The following is a 23,833-nucleotide window of genomic DNA, read 5'->3' on the forward strand; positions in this document are numbered from 1 at the left end:
AGTGGTATGGGTGTTTTAGGTGTTTTAACACTACACTATGCAAAAAAAAAAAAACAGAAAATAATTATATATATACCAAAAATGTAAATATATTAAACAGTCCAATAAAAATAATACACGTGACTTGTACTTGTACTTGATTTCAATCAAAGGGTCAAAATAATAAGGTGACTGTTCTGCTCCCCCTTTTAGATCCCTACTCACCAGATCCTGGCACCCCTACAGGAGTAAAATGCATGGGTGAGTATCCAACAGGCTGCCGGACCGATCGTTCCCGCTTGGTACTCGTCCTGGGGAAGTCCAGAGACTCCAGGCCCTCTGCAGACAGTTCCTGTGATCCTGCTGTCACTGACCACTGGATGGGCACCAAATTGTATAATTCCGGATACGTTTTTTATTCAAATTAAAATGCCAACAAAGTTGTAAAAACTTAAAAAGCAGAACCTGTCAAAGGTTCCATGAGTGGAGGAGTCAAAGATGTCAATTCTAGTTCACTAGATTTCAAAGGCACGCAGACTGAGAGCGCTCGTTTTTTTTAAATCGAGTGGATTAGAATTGACATCTTTTACCCATCCATTTATGGAATCTCTGATAGGTTCTGCTTTTTAAGTTTTTACAACTTTGTTGGCATTTTAATTTTAATAAAAAATGTATCCGGAATTACACAATTTGGAGCCCATCTCTTTTTTTTTTTTTTACATGAGGACACACTAAAACTACAACCCCGAATCCAGTGACATCAGGATCACAGGAACTGTCCCTAGAGGGCCTGGAGGCTCTGGACTTCCCCAGGATGAGTGCAAGGAGGGAACGATTGGTCCGGCAGCCTGTCGCATTCTCACCCATGCGTTTTACTCCTGTAGGGGTGCCAAGATCTGGTGAGTAGGGATCTAAAAGGGGAGCACAACAGTCGCCTTATTATTTTGACCCTTTGATCGGAATCGAGTACAAGCCACGTGTAAATATGTTATTTTTATTGGACTGTTTAATATATTTCCGTTTATATATATATATATATATATATATAATTTTTTTCTGTTTTTTTATTTTTTTTGCATGGTGTTAAAACACCTAAAACACCCATACCACTCTGAAGAGTGATCCTAAAAAATATCTGTATCAGGTGGACTTCCATTGATCACTTTTAAATGTGGCTATATGTATGGGTGTAGGGTGGATTTTATTTATATATGGTTATAGTTCATGTTGATCAAATTTGATAGTTATGCACGAAGTAGTCTTTAATTGATGAATATAACACTGGGTTTTTAGGAGATTTGGAGCAGAAAATATGGTCCTAAAATATTGTGTTATTATACCTTATTACCTACCTATGAAGCGGGGTTTACTACTTAACTTTTTAGCACTTACCTGTGAAGGGGAATTTATTATACCACTTTTTAATTCATAGGCAGCGACACACATTCCCTATTTATATATCTTTTTAATTCCTTGGTGCTTCACTGCGGCATCCCAGGGAAGGCTGCAGCCTAGCCTACACCTAAGCGTGGATTCTAATAAATACATAGGGTAAGAAAATTGGCACTTGCAGATCAGTATAGCTTTTCTAATGAGGGCGAGGGCACAGCACAAGGTTTTTTTTTTTTTTTTTTTTTGACTATAGCCGCGTACACACGGGCGGACTGTATGGCCTACTTAGTCCGTCGAAACACATTTCAGCGGACAGTCCGCTCGTGTGTGGGCTTCAGCGGCCTTTTTCAGCGTGCAGTCTGGCGTACTAAGTATTTCGGATTTTTCTAAATACTGTCCGTCATACTTTGGTTTCAGCGGACAATCTGCTCGTCAGTAGGCTAGTTCGACGGACTAAGAAGGGCGCATGCTCAGAAAGGATTTACACGGCGAAAGGTTGCATTGCTGTGTATTGGACTTCCTATTTCTAGTCCCGTCGTACACGCTGTACATGTCATCGCGCAAGCTTTCGACGGACTGTTTGTGCATCCGTGTGTGGTCAAGTCCGTTCATTCGAAAGTAGGACGGACTGTCCGTCGGATTGTATGACGGACTAAGTAGGCCATACAGTCCGCCCGTGTGTACGCGGCTTATGTCTTTTGTTGAATGCCTATATGGAGCTATGCAGCGACAGAAGTGAGGAGGAATTATTTGGCTGCATGTGTATAATTTGCATTTAAAGAGGAGGTCCGCCCATCCCTGCAAAAATTTAAAGCCAGCAGCTACACATACTGCAGCTGCTGACTTCTAATAATAAGACACTTACCTGTCCTGGAGTCCATCGATGTCGGCACCGCAGCTGATGTTTCCATCAGCTGCCGATACTGCCGCCTCCATTGCGGGTAAGGGAATCCGGCAGTGTAGCATTATGACTTCATGCCAGGAAACTAACTTTGCATGCGCGAGGCACCGCTGCGCTCTCCTACTGGCCTGGTGGCGGGGGAAAGGAGGAGGGAGCCGAGCTTTGACGTAATGCGCCATGGCCCAGACTCCCTGAGGTGGGGACAGGTATCCGCCCCCCCAAAAGGTACCAAATGGGGGGGTATGGGAGGAGACAAATGAACGGAAGTTCCACTTTTGGGTGGAACTCCGTTTTAAGCTTTGTAAACAGTTTTATTTTTATTAAGGCTGTTAAGCTTAGCCTGGTAAACACGTGAAACGAGGCCTAAAGATCCACCAACTGGCTGGAAATTGTAAATCTAAGTTACTTCTATGTAATTCATATATAGCGGCCCAAAAATATTGATGTGTTTTGTAAAGGCATACATTTAAAAAAAAAATAACAAACATGTTATACTTACATGCTCTGTGTAATGGTACAGAGTGGCCCTGAACCTCCCACACCAGCGCTCTTGGCTCCTCCTTTTCTCAGTGCACCCAATAAGAAGCTGCTTCCTATGGCGGTGATCCTGCAGGCTCGATCATCTGTTGACACACAGCTGGTGCCCGCCCCCCGCTCCCCCCTCACAGCATTTGCTTGCCATTGGCTCTTGCTACTTTCTCTGAGATTGTGAGGCCGCGTACACACGGGCGGACTGTTCGCCCAACTTTGTCCGCTGAACAGTGTTTGGGCGGACAGTCCGCTCATGTGTGGGCTTTCAGCGGACAGTTTCAGCGGACAGTTGGACGGACAAGGTTTTTCGGAATTTCCGAAAAACTGTCCGCTGAAACCTTGTTTGAGCGAACAGTCCGCCCGTGTGTAGGCTTGTTCGTCAAACAAAGTTGCGCGCATGCTCAGAAAGGATTTTCACGCCGAAAGCTATAATGCAGTGTATAGGACGTCGTATTTTTCGTCCCGTCGTACGTGCCGTTCACGTCATCGTGCACGGTTTCAGCAAACTGTTCGTCCGTCGTGTGTGGCCATGTCCGTCCATGCTAAGTTTGAGCGGACTGTTTGCCGAAACTGTTGGACGGACAAAGTTGGGCGAACAGTCCGCGCGTGTGTACGCGGCCTGAGAGTTGAGAAAGAGAACCAGCTCTGCTGCAGACAGGCACAGCACTGGATAGATACAGGACTCGGGTAAATATTTAAGGAAGGAGGTGGGGGGGGGGGGCATCTAGTGGGAAGATTTGTTTACTTTTATGCAGGTAATGCATTGTGGTAAAAAAACAAAAAACCTTCTGGCTTTAGAACCACTTTAGGAATAAGGATTTATTTCTCATCCACTGAGGGACACGTCTTAAACCTTCTGTTAATACTGTTGCCTACCCAAGCAAAGGAAACAACAACTAAAAAAACATTCATGCACAATCACCCTGCCCACAACATCTTGCTTCAGTTTTTTGCTAGTATCCTCAGGAGAGTGGATGTATTATCTAAAGCTCTGATGTTTTCTGCAGTAATGAACTACTGCTGGTAGATTCAGATCGTATATGGTATATCCTGGAAGACTTCCCATTTGCTTTGCCCAATTAGAGCATTTTCCCAATTCATTATCTATACGGGTGTTTTTTTTCAACAGTTAGCTTCCCGTAGACACAGGACTTTGCTGTTTAGGTTATACCAGTATGTCTGGGGATTCCTTATGAAGTTATAGGCCAAGGCGGAGGCAGTTATCCTTTCCTGTGTGTCTGCAACTAACTGATGTGTGTACTTAGCTGGGTTGAGGTTCGCTGATGCCCATTTTATGTGTGATTGTTACAATTCTCCTTTTATTCTGGAATAGCTTTTTTCTTTGTGTCTGTTGCAATTTGGACACATCACAATCACACTGAACATAATGAAGACAATATTAAAAAGCACTGTGCATTGCCTTGTAAAATGTGATTGTTCATATTAAACATGCTAATATACTTTTTGAATCTGATACAGATCCAAAGATTATTCTGCATTTCCTTTGAAACGTCTTTGGCATTACCTGGTCAAACAAGAAATTCTGCAGGAATCCCTTATAAAATATATCTTTACAAAGAAGAGAAAGCAGAGTGAGGTAAACACTGGAAAAGAAACTTGTCTTTACGCTGCACATTCATCTCTATTTTTGTGTGCATTTGTTTTGCTTTTAGTGCCTGTTTGGAATACTAGTAATTACTAGAGCAATATATTATATTGTGTATTTATTTTTGACAAAAAGAACAGGATAAAGTGACTATACTGCTCTGAGTAAATGGGGTTGTTAGTGCCTCAAGCTTTTTACAGCTAGCGCTTATGTACCTGATAACATCAATACCCATTCAGCATAACACACATTTACTATGCTGTGAAATGAACTCAGATTTTTTTATTAAAAGAACCTTCACTAACCTTCAGACAAAAAGAGAAATCCTAACAACCAGTGTTTTTTGAGAAACATTGTCAACTGTGCTAAATTCTGCAAATCCATTTTATATCCCTAAATCAGGGAATTTATGTAATTCAATGGATCCTAACATATATTGCTGGGCACAAGCAAGCTTTGTATCCCATGATTCTGTGCAGGTACCCCTCTATCGTACATTATATAAGCTTTGCTTCTCAAATAGGAAACCCCTTTATTTCCTGAGAGCAGTTGCTGGCAGCAGCTTAAAATATGTAGAGAATTTTTTTTCCCATTATTTATTTAAAAAATGGTAAGTAAGTTTAAGAACACGCAGCAATGGAAAGATCTGTGTAAGTATGATTTTCTTGCTGTTATTTTGTTTTTCAATTTTATATTTGTGTATATATTTAATTTTTTGGTGATATGCTCATTGTCTGTGTTAAAGATGTGCATTTAATGTGCATGACAAAGCATCAGAACCAAATTTGTCATGCTAATAAGATGGTTTTCAAATAGTGATCTGGAATGTCTCATTCTTTGTTTTTGTTTTTTCTTGTATGTGTTTCTTTGTGCATGTGTTTTCGTGTTTGTGACTGTGTGATGTCATGTAGTCTGTAGAAGACAATGCGGAGCGTTTCAGAGTAGACTCCGTAACAGATCTTCAGAAAAAGGTAGTATGTCTTACAAAGGCTCCTCCACCTCTAGCACTCACCTCCATGTTCACTGGTACCAGCATTTTATGTCTTTCATTTTGGCTGTGGTGTCTTATGGGTGACAGGTACTTCATTGGCTTTATTCACATTGCTGATGGTATGCAGTAAATGCTCAAAATGTTAAATATAATGAGTGACCTTAAATCATGCTGGCCCCATTATTTGATGATCCACCGCAGAAAGAGCTCTCACCTTAAACAACATACAGATGCATGTCTGATGCTAAAAGCGTGCATATGTACATGACAGGCAGAAACACACAACACTAGCACTGAACTCTGCCTGTCAAAGTTGCAGTCAGGGAGAGACCAGCTCTGCTAATATTCCTCCCTTGGCAGTGGTAGCCAAGGGAGTTTTCCTCTAATCTGCCCCCTGGGCAGCCCAGGTTTAATCCGGTGTACATTGTCTAAATCACAAGTGTCTAATGGATGCATCTTCAGCCTTACTAAAGCAAAGGAAGATACTTACCCTCAGCAATAACCAAGAATGCTAAACTTGCAAACTGCTCTTTTCTGGCTTTTGTTAGTTTTCTGCTTTTAACTCTCTTATAGAACCTTTTTCCAGTATTATGTGTACATTGATATGGGAAATTCCTCTTCATGTCTAACCATTGTGAGTCCATGAAACTGCTATATCCATAAAGTGCTGGAACAAGTGAACACTGCATGTGTTTAAAACTTGTTGTGTGTGCTTTGGGGAAAAAAAATAAAAAATCCTCTACTTGCGGTTTTGATGCAAGAAATTTTCTTTCTTTTAGGTTGAAGCTGATCTAGGTTACCCAGGTGGAAAAGCAAAGATCATTCACAAGGAGTCAGATATTATAATGGCTTTTGCTGTCAACAAGGTAAAATGCACAGACATTTAAATGCATTATGCTTATATAATAGCACAAATAGTTAACCTCATTAAGGATGCGTGTTGCTTTGGCATTTTGGATAGACTATTTTCACACCTTTGTCAATTATTTATTTATTTTTTTCCTTCACTACATGTAAATGGTTGACATCTGGGCTATGTGTTATTGAGGTGCAGCAAGTTGCTAATCATATTGAATGGCACCGCAACACACTGTAATTAGATCTATGAATAGTTTCTAACTGCATACCTGTACTGAGACAAGTATTGACTTCAGACACATCTAGGTGATTGTCATTTTTCAGAATAAAATTTGCAACATCAGCCTCCATGTTTCTCTCTAATATAACTGCACAACTAAGGAACACCACCACTAACCCTTGATTGATTATAGGTGTCGAAATAATAACCTGTACCTGCAATCATTGCAAGCATTTGCTGCATTGCACAAGTATTTATTTGCATAAAGTGTCATTGTACACTGTAAACTCCATATTGGGATCAGTGAAGGTTATTTTATGTGCTGAACAGCAAGTGTTGGTTGTGCTGTGTAAATTTATCACATAGTATATATTCCTAATTTTTTTCATAACTTGTTGACCAGATCGCAATCCAGGTAGCAAAGTAATTTTAAATTATTGTGGTATAATGAATGATGGTATTGCATATTACTGCCACATAAAGGCGTTTTAAAATTATGTTTTTTATTAAGTAATTACAGACCTCCTTTTTTTTTTTTTTTTTTTTTTTTTTTTTTTTTTTTTTTTTTTTAAGTTTCAAAATTTTATTGAACATAAAATTGCATGTACAACTCAAATCACATAAGAGTCAAGGCAAATAATGCTTTGTCAATGCCAAGAAGGTTAACATAAGAGTAATTCTACACAGCAAATTATAAAGAAAGAAAAATAAAAGAGTGGGACAAAGAGGTGACAGGCATAAGAGCAGGATATCCCAGCGAGAAGGGAATGACTGGCGGGGAGAGACTGCCTCCATTCTCTCCCCCTCAGAGCACCTAAAAAAGGATAGAGAAAGGTGGAAGGTTAGCGGAGAAACAGGTGGATATGTCATTAAAGAGGAAAAAAAGACTATACATTCTTGAATGCTATAAGCAAGTACACCGCAGAAGGCTCGGTCCCAGGTCTTATGGGGGTCAGATGGATTTCCTCCCCCCCCGCACGGAAGAGGACATTGACAGAGGGGCTCAAGTAAGAATATTAAAATCAAGAGTGAAATTGAGCTCTAGAATCTTGTAACCAGTGTTGCCAAGTTGCATAGAATTTACCCAATTTCATGTGTGCTTTCGCAAACATGAATTCCATCAACATATGTTCGTTTAATATTATGATTACGTCTGGGACAGAGGGAGAGCAAGATTGCTTCCAGCGACGGGAGATAGCAAGTCTAGCCGCTATAAGTATGTGAGTGATTATGGTGTGAAATTTCGAAGGCCACAATGTAAGGTCAAGACCAAAGAGAGCCGTCTGCGGTGCCAGTTTGCCAGTAACATTAGTTACGCTCCGGATGAGGGAGGAAATCCCGGCCCAGAAAGTATTTATGGGCGGGCATTCCCACCAAATATGGTAAATATGTCCGTCTTGGTTACACTCTCGCCAGCACTTTCTAGATTGGGATGGAAAAATCCTTGCTAATTTAGATGGAGTATAGTACCACTTGTAAAGAATTTTCATCACAGTCTCCCAGTGCGACACATTTCTGGATACTACAGCTGGGAAACGGATTGCCCGGTACCAGTTGGCTGGTGAGACTTGTAGATGTAAAGTTCGCTCCCACGAGACAATCGCCGGAGTGGAGCGTTCCGGGCTAGGCTTTGTCAAAAGTCCATAAAAGTATGAGATACCCCTTAGTTTGTTGACCATTGAGGTAAAAGTTTGTATTATGTCTTTAGTCAAAGAGCAGCTCGACGTATGTATAGAAGAAATAGTATGACGGATCCGTAGATAGATGTAGAAGTCATTACTAGGTATGTTAAAGGCTTTAGACAGTTGAATGAAGGACTTTAAATGACCATTTTGAAATAAGTCTCCGAGGGTTTTTATGCCTTTTGAGGACCATCTATGAAGAGGTAAATCCTGGGACAGGAGTGATATGGAGGCTAGTGGTAGTCGATAAAGAGCTTGTATATGTAGGCCGCCCGTGGATTGTACGATTGCTTTCCAGTTGCTTATGAGGGCTTTAACCGTTGGTAGTAGAGAGCGTGTGGGGTGTAAACCCATCCAGATGGCTGCAAGTAAATGTGATGGAGGAAACAGCATGTCTGCGGTTTCAATTGAAGTCCAAGGCAGAGAAGAGGTCGGGTCCCAAAGTTTCCTGGTTTGGTCCAAAAGAGTGGCTTTGTAGTATGCCCTGAGATCAGGGACTCCCATCCCAGCATATCTAGTCGGGATACTCAACAACGGTGATCTGATACGTGATTTATGGGCCGCCCATATAAACTTATTGACAATCCTTTGTAAACCAGCTATATCAGGTTTCAAAATAGGTAAAGGCAGAGTTCTGAACACGTAAAGAATATGCGGTAACAAAAACATTTTAGCCAATGCAATTCTTCCTGCCCAGGAGGCTTTAACTGAGAGGAGAGAGGTAGCAGTCTCCTGAAGTTTCTGGGTTAGAATGGACATGTTAGTACGTAACAACAGGGATGCTGGGGAAGTCAGTTGGATGCCCAGGTAAGACACGGAGGAGTTGGGTGCCCAGGAGAAGGGAGAGATGGACGATATATTCGTTTTAAGATAAGTGGGAAGGGAGATGCCCAGCATTGCCGATTTGGAGTGGTTCAGCTTATATAAAGAGATTTGGCCAAAACTTTGTAAAAGATCACAAAGCGGGGGGAGAGATTGAACTGGGTCAGTGAGCCATATGACTATGTCATCTGCATATAAACTAATTTTGTGGCTACAGTGGTTAATTTCCAGACCTTTGATGGTCCTTTTTTTTTTTAATTGATCAAATAACCTAATGATTTTATAATACATGATATTACATACATTTAAACTGATATTAAATGCTATATTGCACCAAAGCAGGCTCGTTCCTGAGCTACCGCCGCTCTGCGTGACCATCCCCACACAAAGCCGAGGTTTGGGTTGTTTTGCAAAAAACCTCAGGGCAGGGCTGACAGCACTCAGTTCAAAAAAAGCTGTGTGTTGTTAGTTTACAACAGGACTTAGTAGCTGAGTGCATTTTTCGCAGATTAGTAAGTATTTTTCTATACTTCAGGATTTTTAAAAGGCTCCATGCGCTCTAGCGGTTTTTTTTTTTTTTTAATTCCTAGAAGCGTTATTAGCCTTTTTCTTTTTGCTCTTAGAAGCTAAATAGTGTTATCCTATGTGTCCATGCACACTACATTAAGCTATTAGCATTTTTTGAGCTTCAGCTTCAAGGAGCCCAAAAAATGTTTTTGTAGAGTCTCTAGGAGCGTTTTTCCAGCAGGAAATATGCAGAATGCTCCTAACTGCTCCTAAACGCTATTAAAATGCTATTAACAGTTTTATTTGAGCTTTTTCTTTTTTTTTTTTTTCTTCATATACTACAAAAATGCCAATAAAATGCTAATGCTCCAAGATGCTTCTAAATTCTTCTAAAAGCTACTAAAATGCTACTAGAAGCTGGCACAAAAATGCTATTACCAGCATTTTTCATCCAGCATTTTTTTCTAGCTTTTTTTTTGAGCTTATGAAAAATGATAGTGTGCATGTAGTCTTAGGCTCCATGCACACTGAAGCTCACAAAAGCTTTTTCTGGACGCCAGATTGCTGGCAGAAAACGCTGGTTGAAAAACTTGCTTTTAACAGCGTTTTGTACTAGCGTTTATGAGCGTTTATTAGCGTTAGCGTTTATGGGCGTTTTCAATAAAAATACACAGAGGACACTCCAAAAATCCCACAGTACATTCCAAACTCCCACAATGCATTGAAAAAATAGAATGCTGAACACTAATTAACGCGCGTTTATGAGCGTTTATGAGCGTTTATAAGCGTTTATGAGCGTTTATCAGCGTTTGTCGTTTTTTGGTGGTGAAAAACAGGACTTTGAACAAGAATTTTTGGCGTTCAGAAAAAAGCACATAAACTCCACTGCTCATTAAAGCTGAAAAACGTCCATGTGTGCATGGACACATAGGCTAACATAGAGTGGAGTTTATGCGCTTTTAAAAAAAAACGCCCAAACTCCAATAAACTGCAGTTTATGAGCTCCAGTGTGCATGGAGCCTTATAAGAGAAGTATGGGTTTATTTTTTTATTTATTTTTTAATAATCAAAATGAGCTTTGGCTGGACTTCTCCTTTAAGGGATAAACAATGGGAAAATGTTCATGTATTGCATATGCCCTCACATACACCTAAAACAAAGCTCTATTGTATGTTTTCATTTAGGCGAACTGTAATGAGATTGTCCTTGCCTCTACACATGATGTACAAGAACTTGATGTGTCGGCCCTCCTGGCAGCACAACCTTACGTGTGGATTGGGGAAGAATATGACAGAGAATCTAAAAGGTTTTTTTTTTCTCTCATCTCTGATTCAGTGTTATTTTTTAATGTATAAAGTCAGTACTAAAGAGTTCTATTCTTTCCTAGTTCTGATGACCTTGATTTCAGAGGATCAACCACTGCCATTCATCAGACGGGTGTAGCGACTTTTAACCTTGAAAAAATGCAAGCCTCTTCATCCATGCCTTGGCTTGGAAGTGGACAGACAAGCACCGGAGCTGGCATTGTAGGCACATTTTATATTGTTGCATAGCAAAGATTGATAAATAATCAAACAATAGTGGATATCTCTCCCTCTGCATTTACGGCAAAAATACAATATCAAAAGCTGCTACTATAATAAAAATGAAATGTATCAAAAATGTCTAAATAAATATTTAAAAATTAATAGCGCTAGTATAATCAGAAAGTCTTTTAAATTGATACACAGTCCACTTTGACAGTGAAAGTAGCAAAATGTAGAATAAAAGATGGTCCGCTCAAACAGAAAAGAATTAAAATTTTGTTGTAGTTTATTGATCCAGATGAATTACCATCACCACAATACTTGTATAATAATCCCCCAAAGGAAATTCACTCACCAGATATTACTGTATTTAATGCATATTTCTAGGTGGTAGTTATCAGCAAAACACTGTGTGTCTCCATCCAATATTGCTGGGTTAGTGCGTGGGTGTTAGGTAGCTGTAATCAGCAATCCCTGCATCTCCCCATCTGTATATTGCTTGTCACAAGCAAGAAAATAAGGGGGCACATAGCTTAATCTAGTATCTGGAAGGTATGTTTATTTAAATAATTCCTTATAGATGTACACTTACAAAAAAAAAACAATTGTTGAAAGCATAAGTAAAATATACTTATAAAGTCGCTCCCTCCTGATATACCTCTCACTGCTGCAGCGGTGTTCCCGGGTAAGGCAAACGGGACTCAACGGCGTATGTTGCTGCATGGTCACGCCCTGACGTGTTTCCTCATTGCTTTCCTTAGAGGGCGTGGGCACACACTAATATACACATCCGAGATCACGGGGATTAACCCACTCTCACTCCTATATTTGTTAAGTAGTTGTGCGGATCTCGCCGCCCATCCAGCTGCACTCAAAGCAATCATTTGTAGTCATAATAGCCATAGTGCATTAGGTAATTAATTAACAAAACATTGCATACTAACGGTGGGTGTACGTTAAACCTAGCCAACACAACACTTGCTCAGATCAGACCAATTGATCATCCGATCGCAATCTTAATTTATCGCACTGTGTATGGCACCAAAACTATTTACTGGGTGCAGGCCGGCTTGACAACCGGGATGGTATTACAGATCTTGATATAATTAAACATGATGTGTTATTCTCTAGAACAAACTTGAGGTCAATCAGATAAATAGATACAAAATATGACCATTTAGCCACTGGCCGACCGCTGTCAGCACGTCGGCAGAATGGCACGGCTAGGCAAAGTAACGTTCCCGTACATTACTTTGAAATTCTCGCCGGCGGCGCATGAGCACTTGCTGCGAGCTCCATGCCTGTGAACACCACAGGAATACCTGCGATTGTGTCAAGGAGTTGAAGAACGTGGTGATGCTGATGTGAACAGTTCTGCCTAGTGACAGGACACTGATCATCTGCTCCCTGTCATCGGGAACAGAGATCAGTGTCATGTCACACACAGCCCATCCCCCACACAGTTAGAAACACTCCCCCAGGACACATTTAACCCCACCCCGCCCCCTAGTGGTTAACCCCTTGACTGCCGGTGGCATTTTTACAGTAATCAATGCAATTTTATAGCATTGATCGCTGTATTAATGCCAATGGTCCCAAATATGTGTCAGAATTGTCCGATGTGTCCGCAATAATGTTGCAGTCACGATAAAAATCGCTGATCACCGCCATTATTAGTAAAAATAATAATAATGCCATAAAACTATCCCTTATTTTGTAGACACTATAACTTTTGCGCAAACCAGTCAATAAACGCTTATTGCGATTTTTTTTATTTTTTTGTGAATATGTATCGGCCTAAACTGAGGGGAAAAAAAAGTTTTTTTAGATATTTTTGGGAGATATTTCTTATAGCAAAAAGTAAACAATAATGCGTTTTTTTTTTTTTTTCAAAATTGTCGCTCTTTCTTTGTTTATAGCGCAAAAAATAAAAATGGTGATCAAATACCACCGAAAGAAAGCTCTTTGTGGGGAAAAAAAGGACTTCAATTCTATTTGGGAGCCACGTTGCACGACCGCTCAATTGTCAGTCAAAGCGACGCAGTGCCAAATCGCAAAAAGTGCTCTGGTCAAGAAGGGGGGAAATCAATCCTCCCGGGTGAAGTGGTTAAAAACAATAAATTATAATAATGTCCAAAATCTGCAGATAAACATATTGTTATCTAACATCTATTATGTACTGATACCGTCCACCCCTCAATGTGTTATGAGAACAATCTAAATTCATTCTATGATTAAATGAATAAAAACTGCATAATTCACCTGCTGTGTTTATATTGCATATCTAGATATAATTTTTTTGTATATTATCTAAAAAATACTACAATATTAATAAGCGGATTAGACAACAGACACCTGATTATATCACCAAGACTCATATCAATAGATAAGTATAAAAAAAATACAATTAAACATGTTTGTTCTTTACAAAAATAATTCATATAACATATTAAAATTAATGAAATGAATCCGGTTATTTTAAAACCTATAAAATACTCACTATAAAATTACTAAAATCAATAATCACTAATAAAACAATTTAAATCTAACTGTAAATTGTTTTGGTGCCATACAATTAATCAATTAAGATTGCGATCGGCTGATCAGTTGGTCTGATCTGAGCTGATCTGTTGTGTTGGCCAGGTTTAACATAGACCCACCGTTAGTATGCGATGTTATGTTAGAGGTTTAAAGATTTTTAATTAATTACCTAATGTGCTACGGCTATTATGACTACAAATGATTACTTTTGAGTGCAGCTGGATGGGCAGCGAGAGCCACGCAACAGCATAATTAACATACGAGTGAGCGTGGGTTAATCCCCGTGATCTCGGATGTGTATATTAGGTAGGGTGCTGCGCTGTGTGGCCATGCCTTCAGATGAAAGCAATGAGGAAACGCACCAGGCCGTGACCACGCAGCAACCCACGCCGTCGAATTACGCTGTTGAGTCCCCTGTTTGCCTTACCCGGGAACACCGCTGTAGCGGTGAGAGGTATATCAGGAGGGAGCGACTTTATAAGTATACTTTACTTATGCTTTTAACAATTGATTTTATTGTAAGTGTACATCTATAAAGAATTATTTAAATTAACATACCTTCCAAATACTGGATTAAGCTATGTGCCCCCTTATTTTCTTGCGACGAGCAATATACAGATGGAGAGATGCAGGGATTGCTGATTACAGCTACCGTCCAGATTAATAAACTGCAACAAAATTTTAATTATTTTCTGTTTCAGTGTACTATCTTTTATTCCACATTTTGCTACTTTCACTGTCGAAGTGGACTGTGTATCAATTTAAAAGACTTTCTGATTATACTAGCACTATTAATGTTTAAATATTTATTTATACATATTTTCAATATATTGTTACATATATGTTTTCAGGGCATTATTTCACCTTTAGCCAATCATAAACTCATAGTTTATTAAAAGTAAGTATATAGCATACTTTGTTATAGGTGGAACGGTTATATCTTTTTAAGCCTATAATTAGCAATGTGGCTTTAACGTCTTCTCTGCAAATTACCTTTTTATAAGCTTTTTTTTATTAATAAATGTGTATACAATAGTCTCCAGTGCCTTATGAACCTAATGTATGAGAGGTTGTTTTCCGCCACTTGTATTTTACAGTTCAGTTTTTTTCATTATGCCTGGCCTACGAATGCATTGCTTTGTAGTAAACTGCAGTGAAGTTCTGTATTCTGCATTTTGAGTGCAGCTTGACATTCATGTCCATTGAAGTAGTATTGTTTAAACATACAACACACAAATAGCCCGATGTTTTCTGCTGGGAACAAACCTTGAAATATGCTAAACTTGAACCGTTGCAAAAAACAAAACAAAAAAAAGATGTACAGACAACTGATTGCTAGAGGCAACTAGAAATCTTACCTGTTGGTAATAGGGGTTTTTACATTAGGCCATTTTTGTGTTCAAAAATTAAGCAGCAGTACCTTCAAATGTGATATGTATTGGCCAATGTACACAAGTGTCTCAGTGATTTTTTTTTTTTATTGGATGGAGAACTATTTGGCACCAACTGTTCTTTGTGAGGTTCCATTAATTACTTTCAGGACCTTGTGGATTTATTTACATTTTATTGCTGTATTTTTCCCTGCTAACTTATCTTACCTCACTTCAGCCCAATACATGCCCTTTAAAAACAATATAGTTTGCATAAATTTTTTCTTTCTCATTCAATGAGGGACACAAGAACTGATACAGTCATATTATATTGGTGTCTACAGATGATTTGAACACTGGCAAACATGTAACCTCTCCTTCTATGCAGTATGTTTCAGTTCATTGCTAGTGCTCTAGTGAGTTAGATGCCTTTTCTTCAGCTTTGCTGAAAAAAAAAGTGTGCCTATTTTTTTCCTAGTTTTCTTTTTGTGGCTTTTTTCCTCTGTGACTTCATTCAAGATTCTTCACTACACCGCTGTTTGAACTCTTCTCTTTATAGCCTCTATTCAGATCAGTGTTATCTCAACTTCGAAGCCATTTCTGGACCTCACTGGACATGAGAGCAAGGCTGGAATGTGACCTTCAGACACTGGTTTCTGCATTGTGGTGCTTTCCATTCACTGGATGAAGAGATGTGCACACGTGCCTGTTTCTCTTTCTTGCTATTTAGCCTGGGGGAAGGATTATCCCACCCCCCCTTCAAGCCTTGGGTCCCTTATCCCTGTCCAGCTAAGGACTCTTTGGAAAGATACGGGAGTGCCACTTGCAGCAGGACAAGTAGCCTGGCTCCTACACTACATGACACTAAAGCCTATTACAGACGGGATCAATGTTGGGTGACATTTGTTGGTTCAATAAAAAAACGTATGACATTCTGCCCATATCTATGGCAGCCAGTCCAACAGAAGCTGGTTGAGCATGCTGGAAAATCGGCAGCCGACTGGCTTCCGATCAGAGCTCTAAGCCAATGGCTGAGAGCGCTGACCGGTGTGTTCTGGCAGGGGGGCTGTCCCCCTGTCAGATCACAATAGCTCCAATTGTTAGTACAGCGGGTCCTATCTCTGCTTTCAGTTTTTGAACAAAAAAACAAACAACAAGTGTGCACTAGGCTTAAGGATTCTACTTTCAACCTTGTTATCTTAGGTGAGGACACTGCATTGGCATCTAGCCCTTTTAAACTGCACATCAAAGCAAGCCCGCTTGGGATGGTATGTGGCAACCTCATCTTGGGCTCCTGCCAGACCATGCCCCAATGTGTTTCACTACGCCTCTCGGAACTTAATCATGGGGATTCTCATTAAGCTCTGAGGGGTGGAGTGAAACATGTTGGAGACGTGGCCTGCTCTGAGGGACAGAGCAAAACGCATTGGGAGCGTTTCCTGGCAGGAACCCAGGCTGAGGTTGCCACACACCATCATGAGCAGGCTTGCCTTGATGTGTGGCTTAAAGATAATCTATACTCTTACACATTGACGTTTGGAGCCAAGACAGGCTCCCTCCCCAGCCAGCACTCACAGCAGTGTACCAGGACTAGCACCCTTTCCTAGCCTGAGTGGCTCACACACAAGGGTTTTGGTCATAGGCCGTTGAGCTGTTTTTAGTCTGCACCAAAGGGTGAGAGGTTTGTGTTCCTTGGTACTCCACATCATCTGCATGGCAGGCAGAAATCTTCACTGGAGGAATGTGTGCCCCCTTGTTAGCAGGCGGAACATGCCAGGGACCTTGCTAAAGGGCATCAACCGTTGGTGCTAGTATATGTCCGGAGGCCTTCATGGGACTTGATCACCTAGAGAGAGTTCCTCCTGCTGTGGCTGGTCGGCAGCCTCTTGACAAAATTTCCCAGATGCCATCCTCCATTCTAACTTTATTCAAGTGCATTTTTTTTTTGCAGTGTGGTTGTTTTCTGCTTAACTGTGGTAAGTCGGGCATTTTCTAGGGTCATGTTTTGTGACAAGAATAGGCAAGTCCTGCAAATTTTATTTGTAAGGCCTAAGAGACACATCCAGGTGTGAAAATGGCTTGTGTTTGTTTTTCCTTTTTTGTAGGATTATCTGTCATATGCCCTTTCCCCTCTCAGGCAGGGTGACTTTGTGGATTAGTGCTGTTCAGTTCTCAGCAGGTCTTTGCCCCAATGTTATTCTGTAAACTACTTGGTAATGTGGGTATGTTTTTCCCTTACCAGGCAGTTATTTTGTTCCACCTGCTTTTTGCAGAGTTTTTTTTCACACCCTTTTACGGATTCAGGCCCAGTGTCCCCTTGGGTAAGGTAATTTATACTTATCCTGGTCTTGAGCATTGGGCTGATCTTCTCATGCCTTTTCTTTGTCATTGGCAATTGCCTCTTTCTTATAGGTGGCTTTTTCTCATCTAGTTCAGATTCAGGCATCAGTTCTTCAGGTGGTCCAAATTTGCAGATAGGTTCCAGTTCCTCTTGTGAACCTGCCAGCGGCTGTGCAACTGCTTTTTAAAAAGGAAAGAAAACAAGATTTTTGTATTTACCCCAAAATACATTTTTTGGAGTCTATTGAGGGGCATAGGTCCCACCCCCTGTGTTTCCTTGATGTCTTTTTTTTTTTTTATACTGCTTTGACATGATGGGTAGTGTACAAATCACCTCTAGGTAATAATATAACCTTGTATCTGAATTTCTGTGTCCCTCAATGCAATTGAAAAATATATTTTATGGGAAGTACAAAAATCTTTTTTATTTTCCTGGACTTTCAAACTTAAATTTTTTTTCTGTGTTATTCCCAAAAGCTGATAAAAAGGAATCTGAATAATGTCAAAAGAATGGCTTCACACCCTGTCCACCGATACTGTAAGTATGAGATTCAAATAGAAAACCTAAATATTCCTAAAGAATATGAAACGTAGAACCAGAACACTGACATTATTTCATCCACTTTACATTAGATCTTACTGGTGCTCAGGATGGCAGTGTTCGTATGTTTGAATGGAATCGACCACAACAACTTTTATGTTTCCGCCAAGCTGGCAATGCTCGGGTTACCAGGTTATACTTTAACTCCCAAGGCAACAAGGTTTGTTTTTTATCTTGTGTTCTAATGTTTGGATTACCAAACTTCTCTGTGGGTTGTTTTTCATGTGACCAGCTGCTGCTCCCTTTGGTAGACACAAAAAGGGGGCATTATGAATTCTATAGTCAAGGAAATATTACAACTTAAGATACACTCTCAATGACCTACCAATTAGTGTATCATCACAGCGCTCCCACACTCCCTCCCTCCAGCTGCCACTTAAAAAATAGATAGATATAAGGAAATATTACAGCCATTGAATAGTAATAGTGTGATCCGAGAATCTGCCATCTTCAGTACGTAACTTTCTGCTGTAGTTTTCACAAATCAGACCCATTTTGCACCATGTGAATATGACTGCCTTCTGTACCTTATTATGAAACTGCAGAATTACTTGACACAAAGGGGTCTATTTGTAAAAAAAAAAAAAAAAATGTCCAGCTAAACGTCTTGTACAATTGTTCTATGTGAATTAACCAGCTTTTGTGGGAATTGGGAAAAATAAAATGCTGTTAAGGTATTTTCTGTTCTGGTCAAATGTTTGGGTAATATTTTTTTTTTTTTTACAAAATCAGCAAAAGGTACAGTACTTATATTTAGTCCAAAGTGTCCCTTGTGCTGGCTGTCATAGCTGAAATCCTCTGCCCCCCTTCCATATCCCACACTGTTCCTCTGTTGCTGCGAGGGTTAATAGAACCGAGGGACCTGCCACAGTCACTCCTCAAGTGTACCAACTATCTCCACCCTTTCCACCTTCCTTCTCCATTCATAGAAGCTATACTATAACGTCCAGAAATGAAAAGCTAAGAGTAGAGCGATGGGTGTATGAATGAAAGGTCCGTCTACTCCATTCATAGAATACTTTTTATCAAGGAAGCTATGGTATGGCTTCTATGAATGGAGGAGAGAAAGGCGGAAAGGGGAGACCTAGTCACCATGCCAGTTCAGGTCCCTCAGCTTTATGAACCCCTGTAGCACCAGAAGATTATAGCTGCGAGGTATGGGAGGAAGGCAGAGGTCAGAGAATTTTCACTATGATCACTGGCACCAGCACAAGGGACACTTCAGATTAAATGTAAATACCATCACGTGTGCTTAATAAATATATATATAGATAGATAGATAGATAGATATAGATATTTTAGTTTTACTTAAACTTAGGCTTTAAAGTGTAATTTCACCTTTTCAGAAAAAATGAAAAGGTGAACTAACACCATACACCCGCCCCATCCGAGTCCCTGCTGTAATTGCCTCCATGGGTGATGAGCTGTCTGCTCACGCAGCTGGTGTTGCGATCTGGGCATTTGAATTTCCTGCTCTTCCCCTTCATTCTGTAGGGCTTCTGGGACAGATCAAAGTGATTCCCATTTGTCTAAGTGGTCCTGTGCTACTGCTGACCAATCAGAACCTCTCTGATCCGTGTTTGAATCCCTGAAGACAGAGGAGGAGAAGCAGGGATTTCAAATCCAATAAATGCTATACTGACTGCAAGGGCGCCGACAGCTCATCATCCAAGGATTAAGGTACAGTGGGAACTGAAGGTTGTTGAGGAGGGTGCAGAGTGTGTGTTCACCTTTTCATTGTTTCAGAAAAGGTGAACTAATCCTTTATTATATACTTTTGAGTAGGTTATGTCCATCTCGAGTATCCAAAACATACTTTACAACTTTAAACTTTACAACCTTTTCTCATCTCACAGTCTGCACGAGCTAGCTAATAATAGCTCCGAATTTTTAGATTATTGGAGTTATTGCTACTAGTGTTTGATGATATAATTGTGGAATCAGGGCTTCCTTCAAAGCATGACTGTGGAAGAGTTAACGTGACTTTGTTTTCAGCTCGGTATCAATCACTGGTCAGGTCAATGAACAAACTGTCTTGCATGATTTCCTTGAGTTGGGTGCAGTGTAGTTTCAGGTAGCAGTAAAGTAAATGTGGAAGCCAATGATAGACATTGGCAAAAAGAAGAAACCAGGGCGAAGCAGAGACTTTATCAGTGGAGTGCTGGGTTAGACATAATGTTTTTGGGCATAAGAGTGGCTAGTATTTGACAACTAGCAAATTGATTGTGGGTACTGGGTAAAACATACTTAAGCTGATCATAGATGTATCAATAACTAGTTCAGGAAGGACGGACATATTTCTGTTCATCTATGGCCGTTTCCACTCAAGAAAATCCGTTGTGTTTTCTGGCTGATCAGAAAACAAAACAGTCCATCTATGGCTAACTTTAAAGTGGTCCCGCTGCTGTCAGTCAAACCCAGTGAGCAGAGAACGCAGGGTGGGGCCAGCCGAGCCATGCTGTGTGCATCAATGAATGCACACAGCCCAGCACAGGAGCAAACCCACATGTGTACCACCATAGGAAGCGGCTTCCTGAGGTTGCACATGGAGAATAGGAGCCAAGAATGTTGGCAGGGGACCCCAGAAGAGGAGGTTCAGGGCTGCTCTGTGCAATACCTTTGCACAGAGCAGATAAGTATAACTTCTTTTTTTATTTTGGTAAAAGAAAAACTGCTTTAATGCCAACATATTACCCCGTGCTTTGTTGTATTAAATGGGAAAATATCATTAAGTTGAGTAAGGTGCAGCAATATGTGTGGTTTTATTAGAGTTGCATGCATGTTAAATGCATGTACTTACAAGATATAATGATTTTTTGTGTTTTGTTATACTTTGCAGTGTGGTGTTGCAGATGGAGAAGGATTTTTAAGCATTTGGCAAGTAAACCAAACAGTCTCTAATCCAAAACCTTATTTGGTAAGTTGTCGCATAGTAAGGTTGAAAAAAAAAGGCACCTGTTTATCCAGTTCAACCTTGAGTGTGTCTGTGTATCATTACCATTCTATATCCCTGTACATTGCACTTGCTAAGAAATGCATTTTTTTAAAGTATTTGTTGGAAGAAGAGATCATTAATTTGGAAATTGGCTTTAGATTTACATGAATATTTTTTACATATTCAGTATCCTTTCAAGTTTTAATAGCAATTGAATAACTGCCCCAACTCAAGCCTATGTACCGTATTTATCGGCATATAACACGCACAGGTGTATAACATGCACATTCATTATAAGAGGGAAGTTTCAGGAAAATAAACGTAAATTTTAAATAAGGAACTTTGAAGCAAAATAATGATCAGTGGCCATCTGTTGCCTCACCATTGCCATCAATGCAGCCTGATCAATGCCCATCTGCAGCCTCACAAGTTCCATCAATCTAGCCTCATCAATGCAGCAGCCTCACCATTGCCTACAATGCAGCAGCCTCACCATTGCCATCAATGCAGCCTGATCAATGCCCATCTGCAACCTAGAGGGGACAGGGAGGGGGGTGGGATGAACGCCGACAGATTATATACAGTGAGAATCTCCTATGATAGACAGAACAATGGTCCAATGGCAGCCCATGAGACGAGACTTCCTATTACTGAGGCCATCAAGTAAAGAGAGATACTCCTACCCCTATTACTGTATGTAATCTGATGGCGCTCCTCCTGCCCCCCCTCTCAGTCACCTCCGAGGCAGCTAAAATGGAAGTATTGGCGCATAACATGCTATTTGCATGTTATATTTTCATGGTGAAAAAGTGAGTGTTATACGCCAATAAATACAGTATTTTATCTCTTGTCTGGTTTTCACCTAGTCTGTGAAAGTCCATCCGTAGAAGGCAAACCATTTTGATTTTTCAGTGCAGTTGCATGGGGAAATTTTTTTTGTCTTTTTAGCCAGCTGTAAATATAACTATTGTTTTGCCCTTGTATGGCTCTTTTAGTCTTTTACATCACATCAATGTCAAAGTATTATTTATTTTTTCAACCAACAATTTGTAGTGTATAAAAGATTAGCAGACATGTCTTCACCTGAGCGGGGATCTTCAGAACTATAATGATTAAGCTATAACCAAGGTTTTTTATGTACAAGGCCTGGCATTTTTTTTATAAAATACTCTGCTCTAAACACAATAAGAAGGACTTCTGCTCTGAAGGTAATTTTTATGTTTACAGCTGCAGGCGGAATGATAACTGGATTAAACCTTTATAGCATAATTGCTTCAGATATGTATTCACATTGAAGATGTTGAACCCAATTATAATCATGGCTTTTCTGCAGACCTTAAAAATTGCTCAGTTTGTTTTTTGTTTCCCTTCATGGTTGTAGTGGAATTAAGTTACCTTTTTCCTTTAAAACCCAGAGCAATCGGCCATTTCAGTAAAACCACTAATATGTACTGCATTTAAAGCTCTTTGATTGCTGAATTTCACATCATGTCTATCAGACTGCTTCAAGTCATATTTGTAGGTTTTGGATAAAAAAAAATATAATTTAACTTTAAGTGGTTTGTATGAACAGGGTTTTGCTGCATGGGTAGCAGCAGAACATAATTAGGCTAAGGTGTTTGGTATATATTTAGAAAACTAATGTAGCTAAGCCAATTTTCTACCACATTTACATTTATAATTAGGAGGTTGAAAAAAAACATGGCATTCATTCATGTGTTTTGGACCCATATATTAAAGTGGTTGTAAAGTCAGAAGGTTTTTAATCTTAATGCATTCTATGCATTAAGATAAAAATACTTCTGTGTGCAGCTGTCCCCCTCAGCCCCCCTAATACTTGCCAGAGCCCCATCTCTATCCAACAACAAGTGCCTCGTCAGTCCGGGACTCTCCCTCCTGGTTGGCTGAGACACAGCAGTGGCGCATTGCTTCCCGCTGCCGTCAATCAAACTCAGCCAATCAGGAATGAAAGGGAGCAGGGCTGGGCCATGTCTCCTGGTGTGAATGGATACACAGAGCTGCAGCTCGGCGTGGGTGCCCCATAGCATGCTGCTTGCTATGTGGGGGCGCTTAACAGGAGGGAGGGGCCAGGAGCGCCAGTCAGGGACCCAAGAAGAGGAGAATCTGGGCTACCCTGTTCAAAACCACTGCACAGGGCAGGTAAGTATAACATTTCATTATTTAAATAAAATAAAAAAAAGAGAGAGGCGTTACAATCACTTTAAAGTGGTTTCAAAGGCAGAAGTTTTTTTATTTTAATGCATTCTGTGCATTCTGTTGCAAACAATACCAATAATCTGATTATAAATATGGAAAGGTGGGATCTGTCTCCCACAAAAATCCTATCTTCTTGTAATCCTTTGAGGGACACAGGAAGTCATAAACTGCCAAAACACCCAAAAGCAGTCAAACAAAGGAAGAGTGGGGAAGGGGACAGCAAACACAACCCTAACAGGCCCACAGAAAGTCAGAGCTGGGGACTGCCTGATTTGAATAGCTGGCATCAGATGAAGCCTGTATACCCATCTGGAAAAACTTGGAAAAAGTGTGAACAACAGACCAAAATGGCAGACTTGCAGATCGAGAAGACAGTAACCTGGTGTAAAAGAGGCACTCGCAGATCTCGTAGAGTGTGCCCTGAAAGAAAAAGAGAGCCTGTCCTTCTAAAGGAATCCATGGCTGAGCGAGGCTCTCATAGCCCAAACAACATCCAGGCAGTGAAGTAAAATCTCCTGATAAACTGGAGCCATAAATGGGGATGGACAAACCTGATTGACATGAAAGGCCAAAATATCTTGGGTAGAAAAAAAGTTCTGGACTTCAACACCACCTTGTCCTTGTACAAGACTAGAAATAGTTATTTACAGGATTAGAGTACTAGCTTGTATACTCGCCTTGAAAAAGTGATGGATAAAAGGCACACCACCTTATGGGTAAGAGTGTAAAGAGGAATATCTATGATCGGTTCAAGCTGCAGTTTTTGAAGTGCTTATAGAACCAAATTCAGTGTAGACTCACAGGGGGAGTTGAC

The 23,833-nt window shown here is 40.2% G+C and overlaps 1 protein-coding gene across 1 annotated transcript in view; it reads left to right on the forward strand.

Moving 5' to 3' along the window:
• DMXL2 (Dmx like 2) overlaps positions 1-23,833 on the forward strand; it is a 283,261-nt gene that overhangs the window by 236,342 nt on the left and 23,086 nt on the right. The window contains exons 33-40 of the mRNA XM_077471038.1: positions 4,283-4,400; positions 5,321-5,380; positions 6,180-6,266; positions 10,674-10,795; positions 10,877-11,015; positions 17,744-17,804; positions 17,900-18,027; positions 20,707-20,784. Of these exons, the coding sequence (XP_077327164.1) occupies positions 4,283-4,400; positions 5,321-5,380; positions 6,180-6,266; positions 10,674-10,795; positions 10,877-11,015; positions 17,744-17,804; positions 17,900-18,027; positions 20,707-20,784 (793 nt within the window). The remainder of the gene's footprint in view (positions 1-4,282; positions 4,401-5,320; positions 5,381-6,179; positions 6,267-10,673; positions 10,796-10,876; positions 11,016-17,743; positions 17,805-17,899; positions 18,028-20,706; positions 20,785-23,833) is intronic.

Source organism: Lithobates pipiens, unplaced genomic scaffold, assembly GCF_037356315.1.
Source record: "Lithobates pipiens isolate NorthernLeopardFrog02 unplaced genomic scaffold, aLitPip1_a1.2 Scaffold_8, whole genome shotgun sequence".
Classification (NCBI taxonomy): Eukaryota; Metazoa; Chordata; class Amphibia; order Anura; family Ranidae; genus Lithobates; species Lithobates pipiens.